This window comes from Engystomops pustulosus, chromosome 2 (assembly GCF_040894005.1).
Source record: "Engystomops pustulosus chromosome 2, aEngPut4.maternal, whole genome shotgun sequence".
In the NCBI taxonomy this organism is placed as follows: Eukaryota; Metazoa; Chordata; class Amphibia; order Anura; family Leptodactylidae; genus Engystomops; species Engystomops pustulosus.
The window spans coordinates 193281413-193304812 of NC_092412.1; the positions used below are offsets into that span (position 1 = coordinate 193281413).

Here is a 23400-nt window from a genome sequence, read left to right on the forward strand (position 1 = left end):
CCGCCTCTTACGTAAACAAAGAAATTACAGAATGGAGGTTATTAGCAAAACTGGCCACTAGATGGCACCCGAGACACTAATTGGATGACATATTATAGAACAGTGATTTTCAACCTTTTTTGAGCCGCGGCACACTTTTTATACTTAGAAAATCCTGGGGCACACCACCAACCAAAATAGCACAAAATGACACTAAAACAGTCATATTATACATATAGTTAATAATATAGATTCTAAATTTATTTTACTCACTCATTGTGAAACCTGGGCCTGTTTCGATAAACACAAAAGGGATATCCTGGATATCCATTCGGTGGAAAGACACACACGAAGCTCTTCCTCAACAGTTCTCAGTTTCTCCCTGTTTTTAGTATATGGTGCTGATTATTTTGTGGCTCATATACTGCAAAATAAAGGGGTACAATGAGAAGTACTATGGCCATGAGGCCAGAGGACAAGTGCCAGCTCATATACTCAGCATATGAGCTGGTACTTGTAGTACTCCAGCCTCATGACTATAGTATTTCTCATTTTACATTTCTCATTGTTATATGCAGTATACTGCTGGAGTACTAAAAGTACCAGTTCATATGCTGAGTATTCTGCCAACAGTTCATATACTCAGGCAAAAGGTCATATAGTCAGCATTATTGGTGGGCATTACCTTGGCGGTGGGCCAATGCGGTAGTCTCTCCGCTCTCAGGATGATGCGCCGGCCTTGGTGGCGTCATTTTGTCGCACGAGGTTCAAAGCTTGCACATGTGTTATTGTACACGTCTCCTACATTGTAACAAAAACACAGGGGGCACCATAGTTTGGGGAAATTTCCCCGCGGCACACCTGACCATGTGTCGCGGCACACTAGTGTGCCACGGCACACAGGTTGAAAATCACTGTTATAGAACATCCCACACATGGAAATTATTTTACTATATTATGTCAATGAGCAGCACAAGTACAATTGCCCAAATGTTACAGCTGGGCCTCTAGGACCACATATCTTGCAGAGATAGTGTGAATAAATGAGAGATTGGTGATAAATAAGGTAACTCAGTTGGGCAAAAATGTGTTGCAATGAGAGATTACTAGATGCCTAGTACATTCAATGTTTTTCAGATCATATTGAAAACAGTCGGGGTAATGTGTTGCTCCACAGAAAGGACTGGTTTGAAGCACTTCATAATTCCCTGAACCTACCTGAGCTTATAAGCACTTTCCTGCACATTAAGACTGATGAAAGGGACAGTTTCCTCTGGTTGTTGCTGTGTGTTGTTTGACAGTCCCTCATCCCAGCCCTGTGTGCCCCCACTATTCAGCTACTTAGTGCAAAAAGATTAAAAGAAGATAAAATGCTGTTCCTTATTTTGATTATTTACTATGTATATTATTAATGCACAAACTATCTGCTCTGTTCCTATTTTACTAGTTTCTTACTGAAGCTTCTTTGAAGTCCCCTGCTTCTGCCCTCAAAACATCAACTATAAAAAAGACACGGGAAGCTGGTTGGGCTGCCATATCCAAAGTAGACAGAAGAAGGAAAATGAAAGCAGCTGAAAAAATGTTTAATTAAATAGTGAATTTCTTTTCTGTTACATATTGTTTCTGGTTTCCCTATATAGTTTTTGCGGTTATTGATAAGTTATACTTTACAATTGCATTGTCAGAGGTCATATTATAGTATTTAGTACAGAATATTTAATATTGTCTCTATGTAACATACGCAAGAGATTATAATTAAAGGGGTTGTCCAAGTTTTAATATTTTTAATATATGGCTGGTCGTGGCTTTAAAAATGATAAAGAGCATATACTACAAAGACTGTCAGTGTCAACCCCACTACAGCCACGAACCTGCAAATGCCTGAAACTAATGCTGTAGTAGGTGTGCGGTTGTGTGCGGCTAGTCCCCCCTCCCAACTATAAAATTAAAACCTGGGCAACCCATTCGAAGGTCTTGTGTGCTTTCATAATGGGTTGTTCTGGATTAGAAACAGTGACACGGTACCATGCTCATATGTGAGCTGTATATAGTGTGTAATCCATTACAGTTTGAAAGAGGGGGGCTTATCTGGAATGCAAGCAATTTCTAATGTTTCACTAAATATATCAAAATAACAAACATGTACCCTCGTCGCTAATCCTTGACAACCACTTTAAATACCACTGAGCAGAAGTGGGTTTTGGAATAATGAAAATTAATTCTCAAGGATACAGTTTTGAAGAAAATTCTTATGTTACAACAGCCTAAAACAAGCACCAGGGCCAGCATACCTGCTGAAGTCCTTCAATGCTCTATTTTAGATCTAATAGAAAGTCAAAACGTCATAATTCAAGAGACACGAGTATGTGCTTCATACAGTTCACCCATTGGTTATGATATTAATAAGTATTTGTGAGACTGAGTCTGGGTTTCCACCTTCAGGCTATCTGTACATGTAGTGTAATGGCTGGAGAATTTACTCCAGTGGTAACTGCGCAGCCAATCAGCAAGCATCCAAACCCAGCCGAAATTGTCAGGTTTCTGATGTATTTTATGTCATGATTTCACTGTGGCATGGGAAGAGAAGGGGGGTACTTAGTCTTTGAATCACAAAGATTGTAACTCTCACTGGAATACGCAGCAAATATATAACATGCTGCATGTTTCTGAAGTAAAAACCTGGAGGCAGAATTATCAGAAGTGTCTTGAGAGCAGAACTGTTCTACTTTTTTATGGCAACCAATCAGGGCTTAGCTTTCATTTTCCAACATCTTTTTTTTTAATAATTAAAATTGAGCTCTGATTGGTTGCCATGGGCAGCTAGAACAGTTCCTAGACACTTCTGATAAATCTTCCCCCTGGTTTGAATAATAAATCGAAGAAATGGACAGATGCTTCTTCTTCTCCTTCTTTCACAAATCCACTCCTGGTCTTGGCTTTACATGACATGCATAGGCATAGGCCTATTTTCATGGCATACCCAATCTTCTCCTAAGAATGTTTATTTTAATTAGTAAATAACCAAGCAATATGCATTATAAATTTATTGGAAGCACTATTGATACATTAGTTATCTCCTCTGGCAGCGACACAATTTTTCCTTCATTTCTGTTCTTCTATTTCTCATGACAGGTTGTGCTGCAGTATTAATATGATATTATTTGTATACCTGTCCTTGTGAGCAAGGAAGTCTTTTTTTGAATCTTTAGGTATATTTGAAATATTCTTTACAGCAGGCATTTAAGAGATTTTTTGAAAATCTCAAATCTTAAAACATGTTTTAATCATTTTAGTACCTGAAAAATTTAATTGCCTTGTCCACAGCAAACAATATTTCTAATTGTTAACTCACCTTATTAATAGTTATGGATGCTGCGATGCATGACCGTTTTTAGCAGAAGGCAGACTTGTGCTTGCACGAGAAACTATTTTAAATGTGCTAAATGTATTATCATTGCCACAACTCCTGTCTAGTTCATATAGTTCCAATAAAAATGTTATTTCACAGCATATGCAGTACTGTATGAAAATGAAGTGATATTTATTTTATTTTCCTTTACTCTTTATATACTACACACCAATGTTCAGCATAACTAGGGGATTTCTTGTATTTTAAAGGGGTTTGTCGAACTTATGAAGACAGCTGTGGAGCTTCTGGCCTGGGATATGGCCGATATGTGACCTCTACAAGTATTCAGGGGTTGAGCAGTTAAGTGCTGCAGTTTTGCCACTTATCTTTGTCACTTCGTAGCAGCTGATTGAAAATTGCCACTTGTGTAAACACACCTTACATGTTTGCAGCAGTGGGTATACATCCCCAATACACATAAAATCACTTGACACCCCAATATGCTTGAACAAAGGCTGTATTCACACAACCGTATGGGGGACGTATATATGGCCAACTTATATACACCGTATATACGTCCCCCATAAACGGCAGTGGGCGCACGGAGGCTAAGCAGCGCTACGTGTACGGTACGGCAGGCATGTGTCGTGTGAATGTAGCCTAAGCAGCTCAAGGTAGGCTCATGTAGCCTAAGCGCTCCCTGTACGGCAGGCACACGTCGTGTGAATGCAGCCTAAGGCTAAGCAGCGCTAAATGTATGGTACGGTGCACTACAGTACGGCAGCACGCGTCATCTGAATGTAGCCTAATGTCACCCCCTCCTCCTCTCCCCAGCGCCGAAGTGTGCCCGCCGTGCTTTCCTGATAAAGGTACGGTACCGTACCGCTCTCGTACAGCATCGTGCGCCCATTGCCGTCTAAGGGGGATATATATATACGTCCCCCATACGGTCGTGTGAATACAGCCTTAGAATGATTTTTTATTATATTATGATACATAGATAGCAATACACAAAACTTACTATGACATTTCGATCTGAATAGACCTTCTTCAGACACTGTTGAAGTTACAGTATGATGCAAGTTACATAACGTAACAACATGGAATATCAATAAACAGTCAGATAGGTACAGGCAGTCCCCGAGTTATGTACAAGATAGGTTCCATAGATGTGTTCTTAAGTTGAATTTGTGTGTAAGTCCAAACTGTATATTTTATAATTGTAGTTCCAGACAAAAAAAAATGTTGCCCCAGTGACAGTTGTAATTTTAATTTTTTTTGCTTTAATGGGACTAAGGATTATTAATAAAGCTTCATTACTGACACCTTACAGCTGATCATTGCAGTCTGGGACTATAGTAAAGCATCCAGAGAGCTTCCTCAGAGTTTACAGTGGACAGTGTTGGTCTTTAACTAGGGGTCATCTGTAAGCTGGGTGTTCTTAAGTAGGGGACCTCCTTTATTATGATAGTAATGATAATGGCATACAGTAGGGTCACAGATGGTGACAGACCCATAAATATGTATACAATGTAACATGCAGTATAGATCTGGAGCCGTAAATGTTAAAGCTTGAGAAACAATGTATAGCACTATATTAAAGTACCTGCTATGTATGTATGTGAGGATGCAGCTCCTCATGTCCTGACATATATACAGTATTTAGGGATATACTACATTATAAGACAACATCTCATATATGTTATATCTATGTATCATAAAATAATATTCTAAGTATATTGGAGTGGCAATATAGGCTTACTATAGACTGGGCTCCCATTGAGGTAAATGGGGTATTGCAGCCTGACGCAGGTCAGCTCAGGAACACCCTTCTGACTCAATTCACAGGATTACACTGCAGACTGGGGGAGCCGCTGGCTCACTTCAATGTCATGATGCAGAGCATCAGCATAGGTTGCATTCTGGTCAGTATTCTACATCAGAATGTGGAGCCCAAAAACTAGAGGGGATTCTCAACACAACAAGTTTTTTTCTTACAAAATTTGATGCAGAAATGTCCACAGGAACAATCCACAACATTTTTCAGAACAAGATCCCCTAATGCATGTGGTTTTGATGCAGGTAAACTGACTTATATCTTATAATTTATTCAATCTACCCCCCCCCCCCCCGGTAACATTTTAGTCCCGCCTGGACCCAAGGTCTACATAACTCTATATTGCCGAAATCGTGGAATGTAGTTATAATAAAAGAGATTCCGAGAAGAGCGATTCTTCCGGAACTGGTTAGTAGGACATGTCTACCATCAGTAAATCTGATAGTAAATGTCCTTTAAGCAGGGAAATCCTGCACACACATGGAGCCAGTTTGTCGGAACAAACTTAGGTCAACAAGTGTAAGGCTAGAACTGTCATGCTTATTTGACAGTGCAGAAACAACCTGACTTGTAACATTTTCTAGAGTCTACAAAAAGAACAACACCACACAGATCCTAAGAAAAAAAAATGTTCTTCAATAAAGTATTTACTAAAATAGAAATGTAAGGAGAGTTGAAAGGTTATTTTTAACAAATCTACATACTATACGTCAGGGTTCATCACTGCCCTAGTCGATACTGTAAACTGTGCCCTTAAAGTGATTGTGAAATGACTGCAGAGAAATTAGACCTGAAGCAAGTCACATGTTAACAAGCTGTTATTGTCACGACTTTTCACACCAGACAGTGATGTCATCCCTGTGAATCAGTATTGGAGCATATCAACCCAGTACAGACCATTAAGGCTGCATGCACACTGGTCATATAATGCAAGAAATGTATGTTTGATTTAATGATCTAATACATGATCTGCAGCATATAATTCCACAGCCTTTCTGTAATGTGTGCAGATTGTGTGATGTGGGAAGAAGGGTCATAGATTGTAGTACATATGGAACACTACATATTTTAAGCTACTACTTTTTTTGTAATTTCTATTGCACAGAGGTTTAGACATTGAATAAAGATTGCAGAAAAATATTATAAGGCAGTGTAAGAACAATGTTTGGTAATGAATCGATATGTTACATTGTACATATGATTCTTAGGCACTTCAGAGCTTATATTAATCCACAGTCTTCTATAAAATTAATCTAAAGGTAATGATTTTGGAAGTAATATGCATAGTTATAAATAAGGCACATGAAACCAACTGCACCACTGCCTTAACTTTAGACAGGAAGGAAAACCTGATAACGAGAGCAGACAGACATTGCAGGTATTCTCTAAACTTCAGCTTAACTTCTACTGATGGTTCAGTGTTTATAAAACAAATAAGTTATAAAGGCAATTCATAGAAGCTATGAAATAGGAAAGCTTGGTTCCATCGTCATCATGTGTAGTTCAGCTCAAACATGTCTTCTTAAGGAACCATTATATGCTGGATCCATGTCCTTATCACCGGGTAAGAACTCAAGCCTAAATTGGCCTGGCCTGTTGCTGAATGAGACATACTCAGGCTGAGTATCCTCCTCCTCTAAGACTGTCATGTTTGGATTGTAAATTCTGGGTGCATCATATAGTCCTCCTGAAATCACAAGGGTATCATCGGGTGGAGTGTATCCCTCTGAAGAAGCAGAACAATGGAAATGTTAGTATTTGTTTTACTAAAAATCTGATACATTACTATAAATATTTTTGATCATCTACATTTAATCAATGAATTTTCATCAGCTTCTTTATCAGTAACAGGTCCCACAAATGTCATTACCTACTAACAGCTGAACTGGCCCCATTGTATCCAATAATTAATGCCCATCCATTTCACACATAAGTATAATTTTCTTTATTAAATACCATAAAAAAAATGATTAGCCACAAACCTAAACACACAAGTAAATTACATAAAATGGTGGCCACATGAACACAGTCACAAAATTGTCTCAGGGTTCCACAAACTGGAGGCTTTCCAGGGTTTTTCAGGGTGTGATGCATAACAAAATCTGACTGCTGCTTATTAGAAAATACAATGGGGCTCATTTACTATGGGCTTTGCACCACCTTGCGACACGCTTTAGTCGGACTGTTTATGTTTTTCATGCCTAAAATGGCCTGCACAGGTATTTAAGAAGTGTGTGCGCTGCGACTGTGGTGCACGCGACCCTTTTTTTGGCACTGGCTTCCATGCAACACAAATTAGGGGCGTGCCATCGGACAATCCGACCGATTCGGACCAAGCGCCTTATTTTACTTTGAAATTATGTAGCACGGTATATGTTAGATACACCAAAAAAAAAAAGGTGATGAACTCTGTCGGGCCTGAGCGGGGAAGCGACACATGCAGAATATTGGGTGCACAATCTTACTGAATCGCAGCTGTGCATTATAACTCTAGCATCATTGTAAGTAAATGTGCCCCAATGTGACCACCACAGCAATCCAAATGATATATGTCACCCTTTAGATTGCCAACATATTTCTAAAGTTATGAGATTTTGAAACAATGGTGCTCCTACAACTAAGAGAAGCAAATAAATCCTCGTTTCAATTTGCAAAATGCAGTTACCTGATATCTCTACATTAGTTTGCAGTATTGGAAATACCTGTAAGCTATTGCAAACTTTACCTGATTCATACACATTTTCATGCAGAGGATGGTGAGAGTACTGAGATTGTCGTTTTCTATATTTGGTAAAGCAGAAGGCAATAATGGTCAGTAGTACCACGACTAACATAGTGCCAAAGATGGAGGTCAAGACTGTCTCTGAGTATTGCATTCCAGTCCCAGTCTCATCTGGAGGAAAATAGACAATGATGTAAATATATTGATCTAGAATTGTTAATGCTGGCATAATCGATTTATTCTTACTACATTCATATTTAACCAAGTCTCATTATTTTCTTACATTGCATATACCAGGTCCGTTTCCTTATCGCTGTGCTCTGAGTGTCCTTGAGCAGCCAGAAGTGACCCACCAAGTACTAATGCACTAGCTAAAATGATCCAATGGTATCAAAGTCCTACCGCTGATATATTTTATTGAAAGAGCAGTGCAGTGGGTTCTCCTGCCGAACTGCTATACCTAGCACCACATTCATGCCGCAAAACACAGGGGGGTGATAAGGTAAGCCCAGGGCAATAACATTGTCATGCATCCTGCATGGAAGAACACAGAAAAGGCCATTGGATCCCCTGCAGGTAAGTGACTATATTATTTTTATTGGGGCAAATTCATTATTATAGGGGCATATATTTATATATAGAAATATTATTAGTCTCCTCTGGGCTGCTCAGATCTAACTGATTGCCGGATGGACAATGTGAAAAAATGAGGCAATTCCAGTGTTCTTAACAGGACCAGACAGCTTGTCCTAACTAGCGGCCCATATTATGATTATCCATCTCATGTTAACCTACAGAATAATTTTAGCATGTTTTTCATACTGTTCGATGAAACGTGTTAACAATTTAACTCAAAAACAAGTTTTAGAATTTTTATCGTTGTGCTATTTTTACACTAAAATAATACCTACAATATAATTCCATCAGTGATTGAATGTCTGCACTTACAGTTTTCAATATATTTTTCAGTGTTTTTTAAGTCTTTAAGTCCAAAGGAAAAATGTTTTTGTGTTTTTTTTTTTTGTATTACAATGCTTATAGAAATGTTTGACAGCCTACCTGACACTAATGTTGTGTTTGATTCCACAGGGAGCGTTGATGATGTATTACTTTCACGAGTTGACGTTTCATTGGTTGGTAGAACAGTTGTTGTGATATTGCTTTTAGTAACTGTGCTGATCAAATTTTCTGTCTTTGATGAAGCAACAGATGGAAGAAAAGTTGTGGAAGCAATGGTAGTGGATCCAACCTCAGGACTGTTGTTCACAGTTGTAGGTGTAGTTGTGAGTGACTGCTTGGTGGAGTTCTCAGATGTTGTGTTCTCATTTAATGTTGAATCTAGACTTAAGTTCAAGACTGGAGAAAGTGTAATGTTTCCTGCTGTGATAGCTGGTGTTACTGGAGACAAATTATCTCTGCTCACTGAAGTTGTTGCAGGGTGGTTCTCAGTTACATCGGTGGCTTCAGCATTCCAAAATACAAAAGTGCACACAATGATGGGAAAAAGTGCAGATGTTGTTCTAGAAAGCATTTTAACCACTTGGTGTTCGGTCTCTTAGGGCCTAAAATGACATACAGAGAAATGAATTGCAGCACCTTTTGTACAGGTATTTTTATAATCTGTTAGTAGAAAGATCTTACCTTACATGCATCTATCAATGATCTTACATGCTCAAAATATTTCTATGAGATATTTGTATAAAATACAGCACTCCAACTTTCTTATAATTCATGTATATATACCATAAATTAAGGGTAGCTCATCTTCACCAAGGGCCACATGAGCCTTTTGATTCCTTCAGAGGACCTACTGTAAGACTGTGTAAATGAAACTATTCCTAAAGCCTTGAGCAAGGTTAACAAGATGCCCTTTAGCACCAGTTTAGATAATAGTCGAACTCTTCCACCTCTTTAGCAGCAACCTATGTTCCAATATCTCCCTTGGTTCCTTGCATTGCAACAATTGGTTAGTGGCGGCGGTATGTGGAATGGGGGGGACTGGTCAGTTAGATGCCCCCAGTAGGCAGGTAATTCCTCCCAATTGATAAACCTATACCTCCCAAAAGTTCCTAATATGACAGGATATTGGTGGATTTCCGGGTCTGTCCAACTGTCCTTGGTGTAAGAGGTACAGTGGGTGTGGAAAGTATTCAGACCCCTTTAAATTTTTCACTCTTTGTTTCATTGCAGATAATTGGTATGTAAAAAAAGGTTTTTATTGCTCGCTAATGTACACTTAGCACCCCACCAAAAAAACTGAAATGTAGGCTTTTGCCAATTTATTAAACATGAAAAACTGAAAAACCTTGGTGTGACATTCATATTTAACTCACATACTGTCCATTTCCTTCTGATTCCTCTTGAGATGACTCTATTGGAGTCCAGCTGTGTTTAATTAAACTGATTGCACTTGATAAGGTAAGTCACACACCTGTCTTTATAAGACCTCACAGCTCACAGTGCATGTCAGAGCCCATAAAAATCATAAGGTCTAAGAAACTGCCCAAGGGGCTCAGAGACAGAATTGTTGCAAGGAACAGATCTGGTCATGGTTACAAAAGAATTTCTGCAGCACTTAAGGTTCCTAAGAGCACGGTGATCTCCATAACCCTCTAATGAAAGAAGTTTGGGACGATCACAACTCTAACTCGACCTGCCTGCCCAACCAAACTAAGAAATTGTGGGGGAAGAGCTTTGGTTACAGAGGTAAAAAAGAACCCCAAGATCATTGTGCCTTAGATCCAAAGAAGCAATAGGGAGCTGGGAAAAAGTTCCACAAAGTCAATGTCAAAGTCATTGCAGCTCTCCACCAGTCTGAGTGTGCAGACTCAGTGCAGGACATATGAAAGCTGCATACAGCAAAAATACACATGGGAAGACTCCCAGACTATGAGAAATAGAATTCTGTAGTCTGATGAGATGAAGATTGAACTTTTTGGTATAAATTCTAAGCAGTATGTGTGGAGAAAACCAATTACAGGTGAAAACATTATTCTACAAAGTAAAAACACACACACACACATATATATATATATATATATATATATATATATATATATATATATATATTGTAGGGGTTCAGCTCAAACGTGGGGGTCGGCAATGACAAAGCTCTCATGGACAGCAGGATTAAAGTTGAAACAGCATTTATTCCAGAAAAATATCAGTATCAAACAAAACATCAAATAAAATCCTTGGCTATCCGATGAAACATACGTTCAGTAACCCCGTGTCACTCACGTGTGGCTCTCACACAGTCCAGCCTCTGTGTCTCCAGGTAGAAAGCGACTTCTGACTGCTCCACACCCTTCTTTAAGGGATTGCACACCTGGTGCATTGTTAGACCCATTACAATCTGGAAGCTTTGGTCTGGAGCAGTGATCACACTTCTGTCTCCACAGCTTCCAGTTTGACCCAATTCACACTGTGGTCGCTGTAATACACATAAACCTTCATTTTTTTCTCCCAATTTAATAGTGACCTTGTCACTACTATATATATATATATATATATATATATATATATATAATTCCACAAATAGGCAGCACTCCTGGTTAGTGTTCAAAAGCGGTGGGGTATCTTTATTCCATGTGCAACGTTTCAGCTCACGCAGAGCCTTTATCAAGGCTCTGCGTGAGCTGAAACGTTGCACATGGAATAAAGATACCCCACCGCTTTTGAACACTAACCAGGAGTGCTGCCTATTTGTGGAATTATATACTCAGGACGCTCCAGCCAGAGTGTCAAGGACTTTGCACCCGACCCAGTTGCTGTGCTGCTCTGGACTTTCCAATACATATATATATATATATATATATATATATATATATATATATGATATGTATATTAGATATACATGTGTCCCAAAAGGCTGATCTATCCCTGGCAGCAAACCCTGAAATGTCCAAAAAAATTTACGCATGTTAGAATATAGATTTTTTTATTTGATGATTTTTATTTTGTATTAAAAATCTAAAACATATATAGATTTGGCATCTCTGTAATGATACTGATCCTAAGATTAAAGGGTAGGTGTCATTATAATGCACAATAAAAGCTGTAAAAAAAAACAGAACCTGGGAGAAAATTACGCATATGCAGTTTTTCTGCAATTTTACTGCATGTGGTAGTCAGGACATGTGGCAAGACAAATATATAATGAATGATACCATCATGCTTTGTATCCCAGTTTTCTGGCGTACCAGAAATATAAAAGTCAATTCCTGACACGTGACTAGGAATTGTGACTTTACCGAGCTCCATACAATACACAAGTGGGTGTCAAAAAGTAGGTCATGGGGCTTCATCCAGTCCTGTCAAATTTCAGGCCAGAATCCTGGTGCAGGTTATAGCTGAATTCCAGGCAGGACCCTTCCAGCCTGGAATATCAAGACTGTCGCAAGATGTGTAAAGTCTTGGTAAGTTCCCCCCAATGTGTCTTTGAAACTCGCAGGTACCCTGGGTACTGTAGATTTCTTTATTTGGCTATCATGTCTATGGCTCAATGTGGTAAGGAGTTTCTGCAGGTCACTGTCCGTGTTCAGTACACTACGGTCAGAACTAATACTCATAATAATTAGTTCTCATTACAACCCACTATCAAAATTTTTTTTTCCTGCCTGTCCTTAAGGCCGTGTTTTAACTAGCTAGAAAGCTAGTATGGAATGATCCTGAAGGATTGCTGTGCTGAAGATATATGAGGTGACCTACATTTGTAACCCATACAAACAAACAAAGATAAGCTTTAGGTCCTTAGAAAGGGTACAGTAGTGAAGTCAGAAATCCTGTGTTTGAAGGTATCACATACTTGGATATTGTATATGTTCACAGTGGCATAACTCGGAGAGACAGGGCCCACTAGCAGGCTACTGCATGGGGCCGCCCTTCCCATTTAAAAAATATACATATTAGTATACTCATACATGCGAGTTACAATCACATATAAATACACTCATGTGCACACACAGCATATACACACACATACAGTGCCATATGCAACATACTCACATACAGTGTACACAGACACCATATGAACATCACAGATACTGCATATATACATCACAGTATATGTTATATACATATTATGCTGGACATGCTGGACATATAAAGGTGCACATCCTCCATTCTTTATTGTGTAAGGTCGGTTGACAAGGCCCCCTGACACTGCGGGCTCCATAGCGGCTGCTACCGCTGTAGTTACGCCCCTGTATGTTCATTTTTTCAATCCCGCTTATGGAATAGGGGAGAAGCTCTTTCTGCTCCCAGACAATCAGATCTTTTCGTCTGCTGCTCTCTCCCACTATGCAGTCTGAAGCTTCCTATTTTATTGTCATGTATTTCATGTTTTAATACTTTTATGGTTAATTAAATTGATTATTTTTGGGTTATTGGGAAGGGTTTTTTTTTTACAGTAACTAAGAGATAAGTAGAACAGAATAATATTAGTTATGTCAGGATTCGGGGTCAGTGGATCCTCTGGACCACCATGGGAGCCGACACCTGGGACCGGAATATAAGTGGCACCTGATCTTCACCAGAGCCCGCCGCAAAGCGGGATGGTCTTGCTGCGGCAGGGTTCCACCAGGTTGTCCCAGAGGTGCGACTAGCCTGCGCTGGCAGCCGAGGTCGAGGTACCTTATCGGAAGACAGTCTCATGGTCAGGGTTAGGGCAGGCGGCAGAGATGCAAAGTCAGGTCGAATCCGGAGTCAGCAACGAGGGGTCCAGGCAAATGGGAACAGGAACACAGGCACACAGGACGCGAGAACACAGTAACATGGGACTCAGGAGCAGGAACACACAAGAACGCAGGAATGTCGCAAGGAAGGTTTCTCAATGGCATAGGCACAAAGATCCGACAGGGTGTAATGGAAGAGGCAGGGTTAAATAGCCTTCTGGGAAAATGGCCAGCGCCATTCAATGGTCCGCTGGTCCTTTAAATTTCCTGAAGCAGGTGCGTGCGCCCTAGGAGACGTGGACGCGCTCTCGGACTGCGGAAAGGGATCTGGAATGGGGACAGTGAGGAGCACTGGTGAGCCCGTGACTTGTGATATGGGTCACGGAGCACCCGTGATAAGTTACGAGAGGTGTTTTTTGTTTGCGTTTTGAGTGGATTGTCTGCAAGAAAAATAACCCTATTACATTGTGAGAATGGTATGGACAGAATTCTGACCAATTTCTGCATTTATGTTACAAATAATACGGTAAACATATAGCAGCTTCTACTTAGTGAGTAGTGCATTGCTGATATTCATTTTGTATTTACTAGAAGATTCTATAAACAGCAGGTTAATCATTGGTTAGTGCAGACTGGATTTAAAGGGGTATTCCCAAGAAGACAAGTTTCTTATATGTACTCAGGATAGCAAAATAACAGATTCTCTAATTCACTGTTATTAACCAAAATACAGCATTTCTAAAATATAAGTCCAACCTTTCTCTATCGGTCCTGGTGTACACAATTTCCATTTCTCCTAGACACAACCCTGTAACTTCTCTTAGGGTCGGACAGCCATCTTGGATGTGATTGTGGAGCTGAGATTCTGTCTTTCTCTGCTGTGTGGCTGAAGCCAGAGCTCAGAGCTCTGAGACACTGACAGAACTCAGAGACACTGACAGAGTACATCCTGTCAGCACATGGTGAGCAGAGAGAGAGGCTGCAAACAACAAGCTACAAGGAGATAAGTGATCTGGGGGAAGGCGGGGGGCAGGCACATATCTGTGACATGTAGCAGAGCTCAAAGTCTAATGTAATGAGCCGCTCTATAATCATCTCATGCATCTCTGATCTGTCTCATCTCTAAGTCAGTGTGTTAGTACAATGTCAGAAGCCAGATGAAAGTGTATATACATACACCTTGTACCCTCATAATGTAACCATATTGTCACCCCACAGAACTAGATGGATAATACAGTAATGAGTCTGCTTAGAGGGGTACTGCAAACACCCTGGGATTTTACAGCAGCAAAAGGACAGATAGGAGGTAAAACAGCAATAAAACTGAGTAAAATTGTAAAGTAAGCGGTCAAAATAATCTTTATTGTGTTAACATCACTAGGGGATTGAAATGTGAGAATTTTCTTTTGTGGGAAAACCCCTTTAACCCTTTAAGGACGCAGGGTTTTTCCGCTCATTTCTCGCTCTCCAACTTCAAAAATCCATAACTTTTTCATTTTTACGTGTACAGACCTGTGTGAGGGCTTATTTTGTGCATAACAAATTTTACTTTCCCGTAATGTTATTTATTTTAACATGCCGTATACTGCGAAGCTGAAAAAAAAATCCAAATGTCGAAAAATTGAAAAAAAAACCCGTCACGTTCTTGTAGGCTCAGTTTTTTTTACTTTGACTGTGCGCTCCAAATAACACCTCAACTTTATTCTTTGGTTCGATGCGATCGCAGTGATACCAAATTTATATAGGTTTTATTGTGTTTTAAAACATTTTCAAAAATTAAACGAATGTGTACAAAAAAGAAAAAAACATTTTTGTCATCTTCTGACGCTAATAACTTTTTCATACTTTGGTGCATGGAGATGTGTGAGGTGTCATTTTTTTGCGAAATGAGGCGAAGTTTTCATTGCTACCATTTTGAGGTCTGTGCAACATTTTGATCATTTTTTATTTCATTTTTTATGTGATGTAAAAAGGTGTAAAAGTCGAATTTGGGACATTTGGGCGCCATTTCCCGTCTCGGAGGTCACCGCTGGCAATAACCGTTTTTATATTTTGATAGATCGGGCATTTTGGGACGCGGCGATACCTAATATGTTTGGGATTTTTACTGTTTATTATGTTTTATATCAGTTCTAGGGAAAGGGGGGTGATTAGAATTTTTAATATTTTATTAATTTTTTTTATTTTTTAACCTTTTTTTTTTCTTTTTTTTCCCACTATTTCTTAGACCATCTAGGGTACATTAACCCTAGATAGTCAGATCGCTCCTACCATATACTGCAATACTTCTGTATTGCAATATATGGCATTTTTGCAGGTCATTTATTACAATGAGCCACTGGCTCATTGTAACGAATCTCCAGAAGCCATGTAGCCTCGTGTCAAAAGAAGACCCGAGGCTACCATGGCAACCGATCGCCGCCCCCCCCCCCATGACGTTTGTAAAAAATCGTCTTTTAAACGCCGCCGGCGACTTTGCAATGACAATGTTGATAGCCGCGATCGGTGCAAGCACCGACCGCGGTTATTAGCAGTGGGGGTTTTCTGCAAAATGCAAAAACCCCCACCTTTGTATGAAGAGGACCCGTGAGCCCTCTTCATACACTCCTTATACCTCTGCACCGTAGAGCTACGGCGCAGAGCGTTAAGGGGTTAAACATTAGTTTATATTTTTTCTTTGTGCATAGGGGGCAGTTTGGTGTAGTTTATAGTTATTTTTTTGTAGCCACAACTCCACCAAGTACAAACAGAAACCAGAATGCTTCTCTGTAAATTTCTGCTGCTCCTCAGTTTACAGGTCTTGATATCTGTTGCTTAGGAGCAACTAGATATGTTTTTACATTTGACCCATGTAAAAATGGGAGTGCTTAACATTATATTATTATATACACGTGATCACTAGAACAGAGAGATTATTTACACCTTTAGTGTTCAATATTCAGTAAAATCCGCCTTAATGGATATTCTAATTCTTGCAGCAGGTTGGTCCTAATCCCACAGATCATCGTGTAATACGGACAGCGGCAAATACACCTCACACCTCCCACTATCGGGTAAGAGCTGACAATTATAAAATTCCCTTCTCCCTGAAGCCATAGGTTGTTTTACCCAGGCACAGGGTAATATACCCATTATACACCATATGCTTCAGAGTGGTTGGTACATTACCACCACTCTGCTAATACAAACACAAAAAATTCCTGCAGCTCAATTGCCAATGCGTTTATTTGGTCCAGTTTCTTACCACGATATGAGTTACTTTGTTCCAACCCTGCCCTGTCCGGGTCAGCCCGGTTTTCTTTTTGTACTCCACCAATTTTAATGCATTTTAACCTTTGAGCATTGTTGTTACTAATAAAGATTTTGTTGTTGTTGAATATGCATCCTTCTAGTCGATCCTTTTTTTTCCTCTCTGGTGAGAGGTAGTTGTTGTTTTCAATATGATTATTGTGGATCAATATTGACTAAGTGTGGTACATTTAGGGTGACCGAATACAGAGCCATATACTAGGCCCCGGTTTAAATTGGGGGTATGGTACCTAACCTCCCCATCACCCAATTTCCTGTATCCATTTGTTTATTTATATGGATGTAAACACCTAACAATGTCCCTAAGGGTCAAAAGATAAAATCAAGACATATTTGTAATATGTAATGAAAACAATGTATAATCAAAATCTGTTTTTTTTAGTAAAGAACATTCAGAGTTCTGCCACAGAAGACACATCTACTTACCTGCAACATCTAGGGTGGTCCATGTGCTACTAATGTGCTATACCTTTATTTTGCAGATAATGTACACTTTGTCAAGGTACAGACTCCTGTTGTTATCTGCCCATTACTCACCACCTTCAATAAACGAGTGCAGCACAAACTAAGAAAAACTAGCATTTTAGGGCTGTGAGTAAAGATTTAGACTTTTATATGCATTGTATTCCAAAAATTGTATAAAATGTCTTAAAAATTTGTTTTATCTGGAAATTCTTTCAGATCAAAAGTAAAGATTTTGCTGCCATAAAAAACAGAAAATTAGTTTCAATCAGCAACTGTCAACAGTAGAACAACATAGCAGAACTGTGTCCTACAGTGACTTCTTCTGCCTTCCATAACCATTATTGATCCCTCTTACCTTTGTCTTGTATACAATCTGTACTTTATTGCTCCTATCTCACTCTTGGCCTTGATTTTATTGTGAAAACATATTTTATCATTTACTTGGTTTCATAACCACAACAACTGCGTTACATAATATGTATGGTTGGAGCAACCTCTGTAAAGCTTTGCAATGCAGCTTGGCAAACTTGACTGCTGGTTGTAGTAATAATGGCGATTACACTGGTTCTCCAAATGTTATTTTCTTACATTTCAAACCACCATTTCCATCCATATGACATCACATTGATCAGTGGGATCTGACCTCGGGTAACTCCAGCCAGTGCTCTGTATACAAGACTTTCCCTTACACAGAGTTTGCCCAAAAACATTTCTGGGTAGTAATACAGATTAGCGTTTTGAATCCTTCTGATTCTCCATGTATATTGCACCATAATCATCAAAATATTGTTTAACAGGGTGAAATTTAATAATTATCTAGGTGGTCAGAATGTCAGTACTACAAGACATGTCCTAGCCTTTGTTATCTGTAATACCAGAAATTACAGTAGTCTCTTCTAACCAATTACAAGACTGCCAATTACAGTAAAGTGGTTGTAAAGTAAAACAAAAATATCCCTATGCTAGCTCTACGGGGAGGCACTTCATGTGACATTATACCGTGGCATACTGTGGTATTTTTCAGGCACAGTGTGGGGGACATCTGGTGGTGAATTCAGCAGAGATAAGGGTGATGGCACACATGGCGTTTTGAACGCATTTTTGGACCGTTTTTAAACAGTCTGTCAAAAAACGCATGAGTTTTGACCAGTTTCAATTAAGATAATTGGTCACACCTGTCAAAAACAGATGCGTTTCCGAAAAATGCATGCGTTTTTTGACGGACTGCTTAAAAACGGGCCAAAAACGGGTTCAAAACGCCACGTGTGCCATCACCCTCAGTCACAGCCAGGAGAAAACATAATGAAATCCTCTACCTGATGGAGCAGATCGTCACCTGTAAGGTACTAGATGCCACTAATGTCTATGTCATCACTGACTGACTACTAGTGTATAAAACAGGGTCAGTCAGGGTGTCAGTGATCTTGTGGCGCTGTGTAGGGATCACACAATTTTTAATTGTTAGTAATATTGTTAGCATTTTATGATCCGGTTGTTTGCTGCAATTTTGTTTACCCAGATATTACAGGAATCTCGAAGGGGGCGGCAATGGGTTTGGCATCATTTAAATTTTTGCCTCAGGCAGCAAAAAAGCCCAGATTGGCCATGAACAAGGCATAAATTGAAGAAAGTATGTCAAGGTATATGCTTTCTTTGCAAATGAAGTCAGTGGGTGTGGTATACATTACAGCATTCCAAAGAGATTGTGCTACCAATCAGGGGCCACACCTAGACGGCTTATAAGGCGGCTCTTTCTCAGATAAAGAGACTAGTACTGTGAAAAGTATGTTATGGACGGGGGGTCTGCTGTAGAACTTTAGGACAGATGTAACATTTTACAGCACAGTAACTAAACCCTATTTCATTTTATTGAACTGGACTTATGATGATCTAAGTGAATAAATCTAGACATCATTGGTTGTAATATGGATAATTAAATAATATTATTATTTTGCCGACATAAGAAGATAACAGAGTTGTCATTTATTATGCAGCTTACATATTGACATTACCACGATTTATTGTAGCACAGGATTATATAGAATTTTTTACCTGAATTACTTGTTAGAAATCTCAAAGAATATGTTGCTAGTATACAACCTGAGACTGAATGCTTGGTGCGTCAGGTTTCTAACCACTAAATATACAGTGTTTACCACCCTCCAATGATAGCAGATCACTGATCAGACACAAACAGATCTGTGTATGTGTCTTAATAGAACATGTATGTGAAAACCTACGAAATGTATTCAGTATAACACGAGAAAATCAATTATTCACAATACTCAAGGGAATAATGTTTTATGTTCCTGTAAACACCCTATACCTAGAAGGGTGCATTTTCCACAGCTGCCTATACTACACAGTTCAGTATAACAAGCTATACTGTATTCATTGCTGGCATTTGGTACTAAAACATTACAATATGTACAAAGTGTCTGACATAGAGCAGATATTGACGTCCTGAAAACAAGTTCAATCATAAGAGTTTTAATATCCACCCGAGACAGTGACAGTGCCAGGATTGCAGTATGAAGCCAAACACAAAAGGGTTAAATACACCCAGTATCTGGGTGAGACATGTCTTACCTGAGAAATCTTGGTAAGGTTCACCTCAGAAGGTATTAACTCCGCCAGAAGCTCAGCCTGGAGGTGAAACAAGAAGGATTGTTACTTTGTATCGCAGTTAAATGACTTCTCACTTCCGGGTGTAATACATGGACACTGAGGATTGCCTTTGTTTGCAGACTTGAAGTTAAAAGCTATGTCTTCCCCACTACAGGTCTTCAAGTTTCTAAGTTGGAAGACGGTTTGTGAAGAAAGCTGATGACATATTGTACCTGGAGGCAGCTGTTCTGGGTCATAACAGGTTTTCTGTTTGTCGAAAGCCTTTGTAATAATCTCCCTGGAGGGCTGAATGAGCTGTGGTAATATCTCTATGGAAACGACTGAAAGTTTAACCAGTGTTTAGAGATTACAGAGGGTGAGCTTACAATAGGCCTTGGACGCACCTGTCTGCCAAAAATGACCTGACAGATCAAAAGAATGGGGTTTCTCATGATATAAAGGCATTATGTGCCAAAGGGACATTGTACATCATGAAAGGTTACTGAACGTAAAAGAAGTGGAATGAAAGGGTTTTTATACATGCTGTTTCTTATTGCAATACATCATTCTTACAGGGTCCAGAGAGAAGGCCTAGTGAAAAGTCTCACCAGCTAAGGCTAAAAGACCAGATATAAATCTCTAACAATCCTGTGTTACAAACAGGATTACCACGTGGCTAGTATTCTACCATTTCTCTGAATTGTAGGCCAGGTATTTATTTTACTGACCCGGTTAGATTGGAAATTTTTATGTGTGAGGACACCTGAGCCAACTTCTATTGTGTATCTATGGATTCCTTAAATACAGCTCCCCTCACCCTAATGGATTTATTATAATTAGCCTTGTGTGGGCCCCCCAGCCAGCAGGATGAAATAGTGTAGTCCACGACTTTTACAAGTCAATAGCCACAACTTGGACCGATGCCACCTCCAAAAATTCTCTGGTGATATGGTTATTTTAGCCTGTGTGAAAGATGGTGATGACAAGCAATACAGGGGCATCATCAACTCATTTGTGGTCTGGAGCAAAAACAATAACCTTATCCTTAACACAGACAAAACAAAGGAAATGATCGTCGACCCACATAGGAATAAATCAGTCCCCAGACCAATCAACATCAATGACCAAACCATTGAACCCAAAACTTACAAGTACCTGGGTGTAATAATCGGTGACAAACTGGACCAATAACTGTGGCCTGGCAGTAAAAAAGGCTGCACTAAAATCTTACTTTCTTAGGAAACTCCTGATTTAAAGGGCCAGCGTCCTCCTAATTGGTGCTGGCTAATCCGGCTTGCCTTAATAACCTGGCACCTCCCTTCACCCTCTGCCGGATCTTCAAGTCATTCCCACTGAAGTGAAAGCCTCCTGTGTTCCTCCTGTGTGTTTCCAGACACCTCCGTGTTTCCTGTGCGTTTCCAGACACTTCTGTTTCCCTGTGTTCCTGTGGCGTTCTTGTGTTCATGTGGCGTTTCTGTGGTGGTCCTGTGTTCCTGTGGCGGTCCTGTATCCCAGTGGTCATCCTGAGGTCCTGCCATCTTGAAGTCCTGCCATCCCGAGGTCCTGCCTTCCTGAGGTCCTGCTTACCCAGGGTCTTGCCTTCCCGGGGTCTTGCTTTCCCGGGGTCCCGTCTTCCCCAGGTCCTGCCTTCCTGAGGTCCTGCCTTCCCTGTGTCCGGTTTCCTGCTTCCCTACCTTGGCTTCCACATCGGGCCTAGTCGCACCCGTGGAACGACCTGGTGGCACCCCGCTGCAGCGAGACCATCCCGTTTGGCGGCGGGCTCTGGTGAAGACCAGGGGCCACTTAGAGTCCGGTCCCAGGTTGTGGCTATTACCCAGGGAGTGGTACAGGGAGTCCATAGACTCTAGCCCCAAGAGACTCTCCCACACCCCCGTGTGCAACAATTCTGTTGCCACTTGCTTTTCAACTGACAATAGATATTGGCACAGCCTATCTACACCTCCTATCTGCACAGACCGTGCCTAGAAAACTCTACATAGTTGACAGTAAATGCCTTTGGTGTCTTGCTACCTAAGGCTAAGAGACCTATGTAAATCTCAGTAAATGATTTCCATGGGTGCCCATGTGACCCATGTCTCGTGTGCCCATGTGCCCCTCTGTGCCTGCTGCAGCCTCCATGAACCAGCAGCGTCTCCCACGGCTCAGCACCCACGTGAGCTGGCTCTGTAAGATTTAAAGCCCCAGTGCAGCTGTAATTGGAGCTGGCTGGCCGCTGACCTGTTAAATAGCCGGCCTCTTCCTGTGACCCCTGCCAGATCTTTGTGCCACTAACGCCTTAGAAAAAGCATTCTTGTTGTGATTCCTGTGCATTTTCTGTTGTGACCTTCTGCTACGTTCCTGACCTTGATTCCTTGTCGCCTGGCTGGACCTTCTGCTATGTCCTCGACTCCTGCACTGCTTGTCCTGACCTCCTGCCTGTCCCTGCCTAAGTTTCTGCTCTACAATTCTGTATTTGCCTTGGCCACCACCGTGAGCAAAGTCACACTTGTGGAGCGACCTGGTGGTATCCCTCTGCAGCAGGTCCAACCCTCTTTGCGACGGGCTCTGGTGAAAACCGGGCGCCACTTCGACTCCGCTTCCAGGTGTCGGCTTACATCATCGCTCACAGTGGTACAGTGGGTCCACTACCTGTGATCCTGACAATGATATTGACAGATCTGAGGAAAGAGAGCAACCCCCAGAAAATGCAGAAAAATAATCTGAAAATAAAACAGATTAGAGAAAAGTGATATGCATTGGCAGTGTGTGTGTTTAGTAATTTAATGTGTAATCCCTATAGAACAGTGGCAGGAGTCTCAAGTGACAGGCGAGAAAAGATAACTAGGCACTCGTTATAGGCCAGAAATTGAGGAGAATTTATTTAATCCAGGATAAACAGTATAGCAATCCAACAATAATTATTATTTTGCAACGTTTCGGTCTTATAAATTCAGACCTTCATCAGCCACGGATTGCATTGTATAAGTAGAAATGGAGAAGAGATGCGGTGCTATGACCACTGGAGCGCAGGTGGAAAGGAGGAAAAGCGGGTGCTCCCGCTGGAGAAATGAGCGCTCATCAGGTGACAGGCGATCCTTATATTACCACTAGCTGCCGAAGATCTGTTTCCTCCATGTCTGACATATTTTCTCATGAACAAGTTGGCTTGAAGCTTCATGCTTATACACAGAATAACAGCACAGAAAGTTGTTATCTCATGTGGTCCTGGCATCTGTATCTACTTCCTTGTTGATTACATTAGGGCATCATCTTTATCAAATGGCCAAAATTGGAACACCAATCTTAGTAACTGGTGTATGTGCAAACCTTGGAATGCAGAAGCTGGGCAGAGAAATTAGTCATGGAGAGAGCAGCATGGGGATGTCCTTCCCTGCCACATCAGGTAACACTATTGTCTACAGAGAAGTTCATGATCTACTCATTGGGGGTCATTTAT

General features: G+C 40.4%; 2 protein-coding genes across 3 annotated transcripts in view; one reads left to right on the forward strand and one right to left on the reverse strand.

Moving 5' to 3' along the window:
• Positions 1-3495, forward strand: part of SYCP1 (synaptonemal complex protein 1) — a 152745-nt gene extending 149250 nt beyond the window's left edge. Inside the window, exon 33 of the mRNA XM_072137680.1 lies at positions 1427-3495. Coding sequence (XP_071993781.1) covers positions 1427-1570 — 144 coding nt within the window. The 3' untranslated portion in view covers positions 1571-3495. The remainder of the gene's footprint in view (positions 1-1426) is intronic.
• Positions 3496-5310: 1815 nt separating this feature from the next.
• On the reverse strand, positions 5311-20284 carry LOC140119058 (uncharacterized). 2 transcript variants are annotated; one of them, XM_072137681.1, is made up of 5 exons: positions 20177-20284; positions 19926-19982; positions 8947-9449; positions 7891-8058; positions 5311-6891 (listed from the first exon to the last, which is right to left on the reverse strand). In XM_072137681.1, exons 3-5 carry the CDS (start codon positions 9416-9418, stop codon positions 6674-6676), a joined length of 858 nt encoding a protein of 285 aa, XP_071993782.1. In that variant the 5' UTR covers positions 9419-9449; positions 19926-19982; positions 20177-20284; the 3' UTR covers positions 5311-6673. The 2 variants fall into 2 exon arrangements, with proteins under 2 accessions (XP_071993782.1, XP_071993783.1); XM_072137682.1 differs by lacking the exon at positions 20177-20284 and adding an exon at positions 20072-20176.
• Positions 20285-23400: the final 3116 nt, after the last annotated feature.

Excerpts from the sequence above, each read along its gene's own strand:
- LOC140119058 (XM_072137681.1), bottom strand. The coding sequence starts at position 9,418 with ATGCTTTCTAGAACAACATCTGCACTTTTTCCCATCATTGTGTGCACT. Across the intron at positions 8,059-8,946 it reads AAACACAACATTAGTGTCAG|ATGAGACTGGGACTGGAATG; the intron begins GTAGGCTGTCAA and ends ATTTTCCTCCAG. Across the intron at positions 6,892-7,890 it reads TGAAAATGTGTATGAATCAG|AGGGATACACTCCACCCGAT; the intron begins GTAAAGTTTGCA and ends CTGCTTCTTCAG.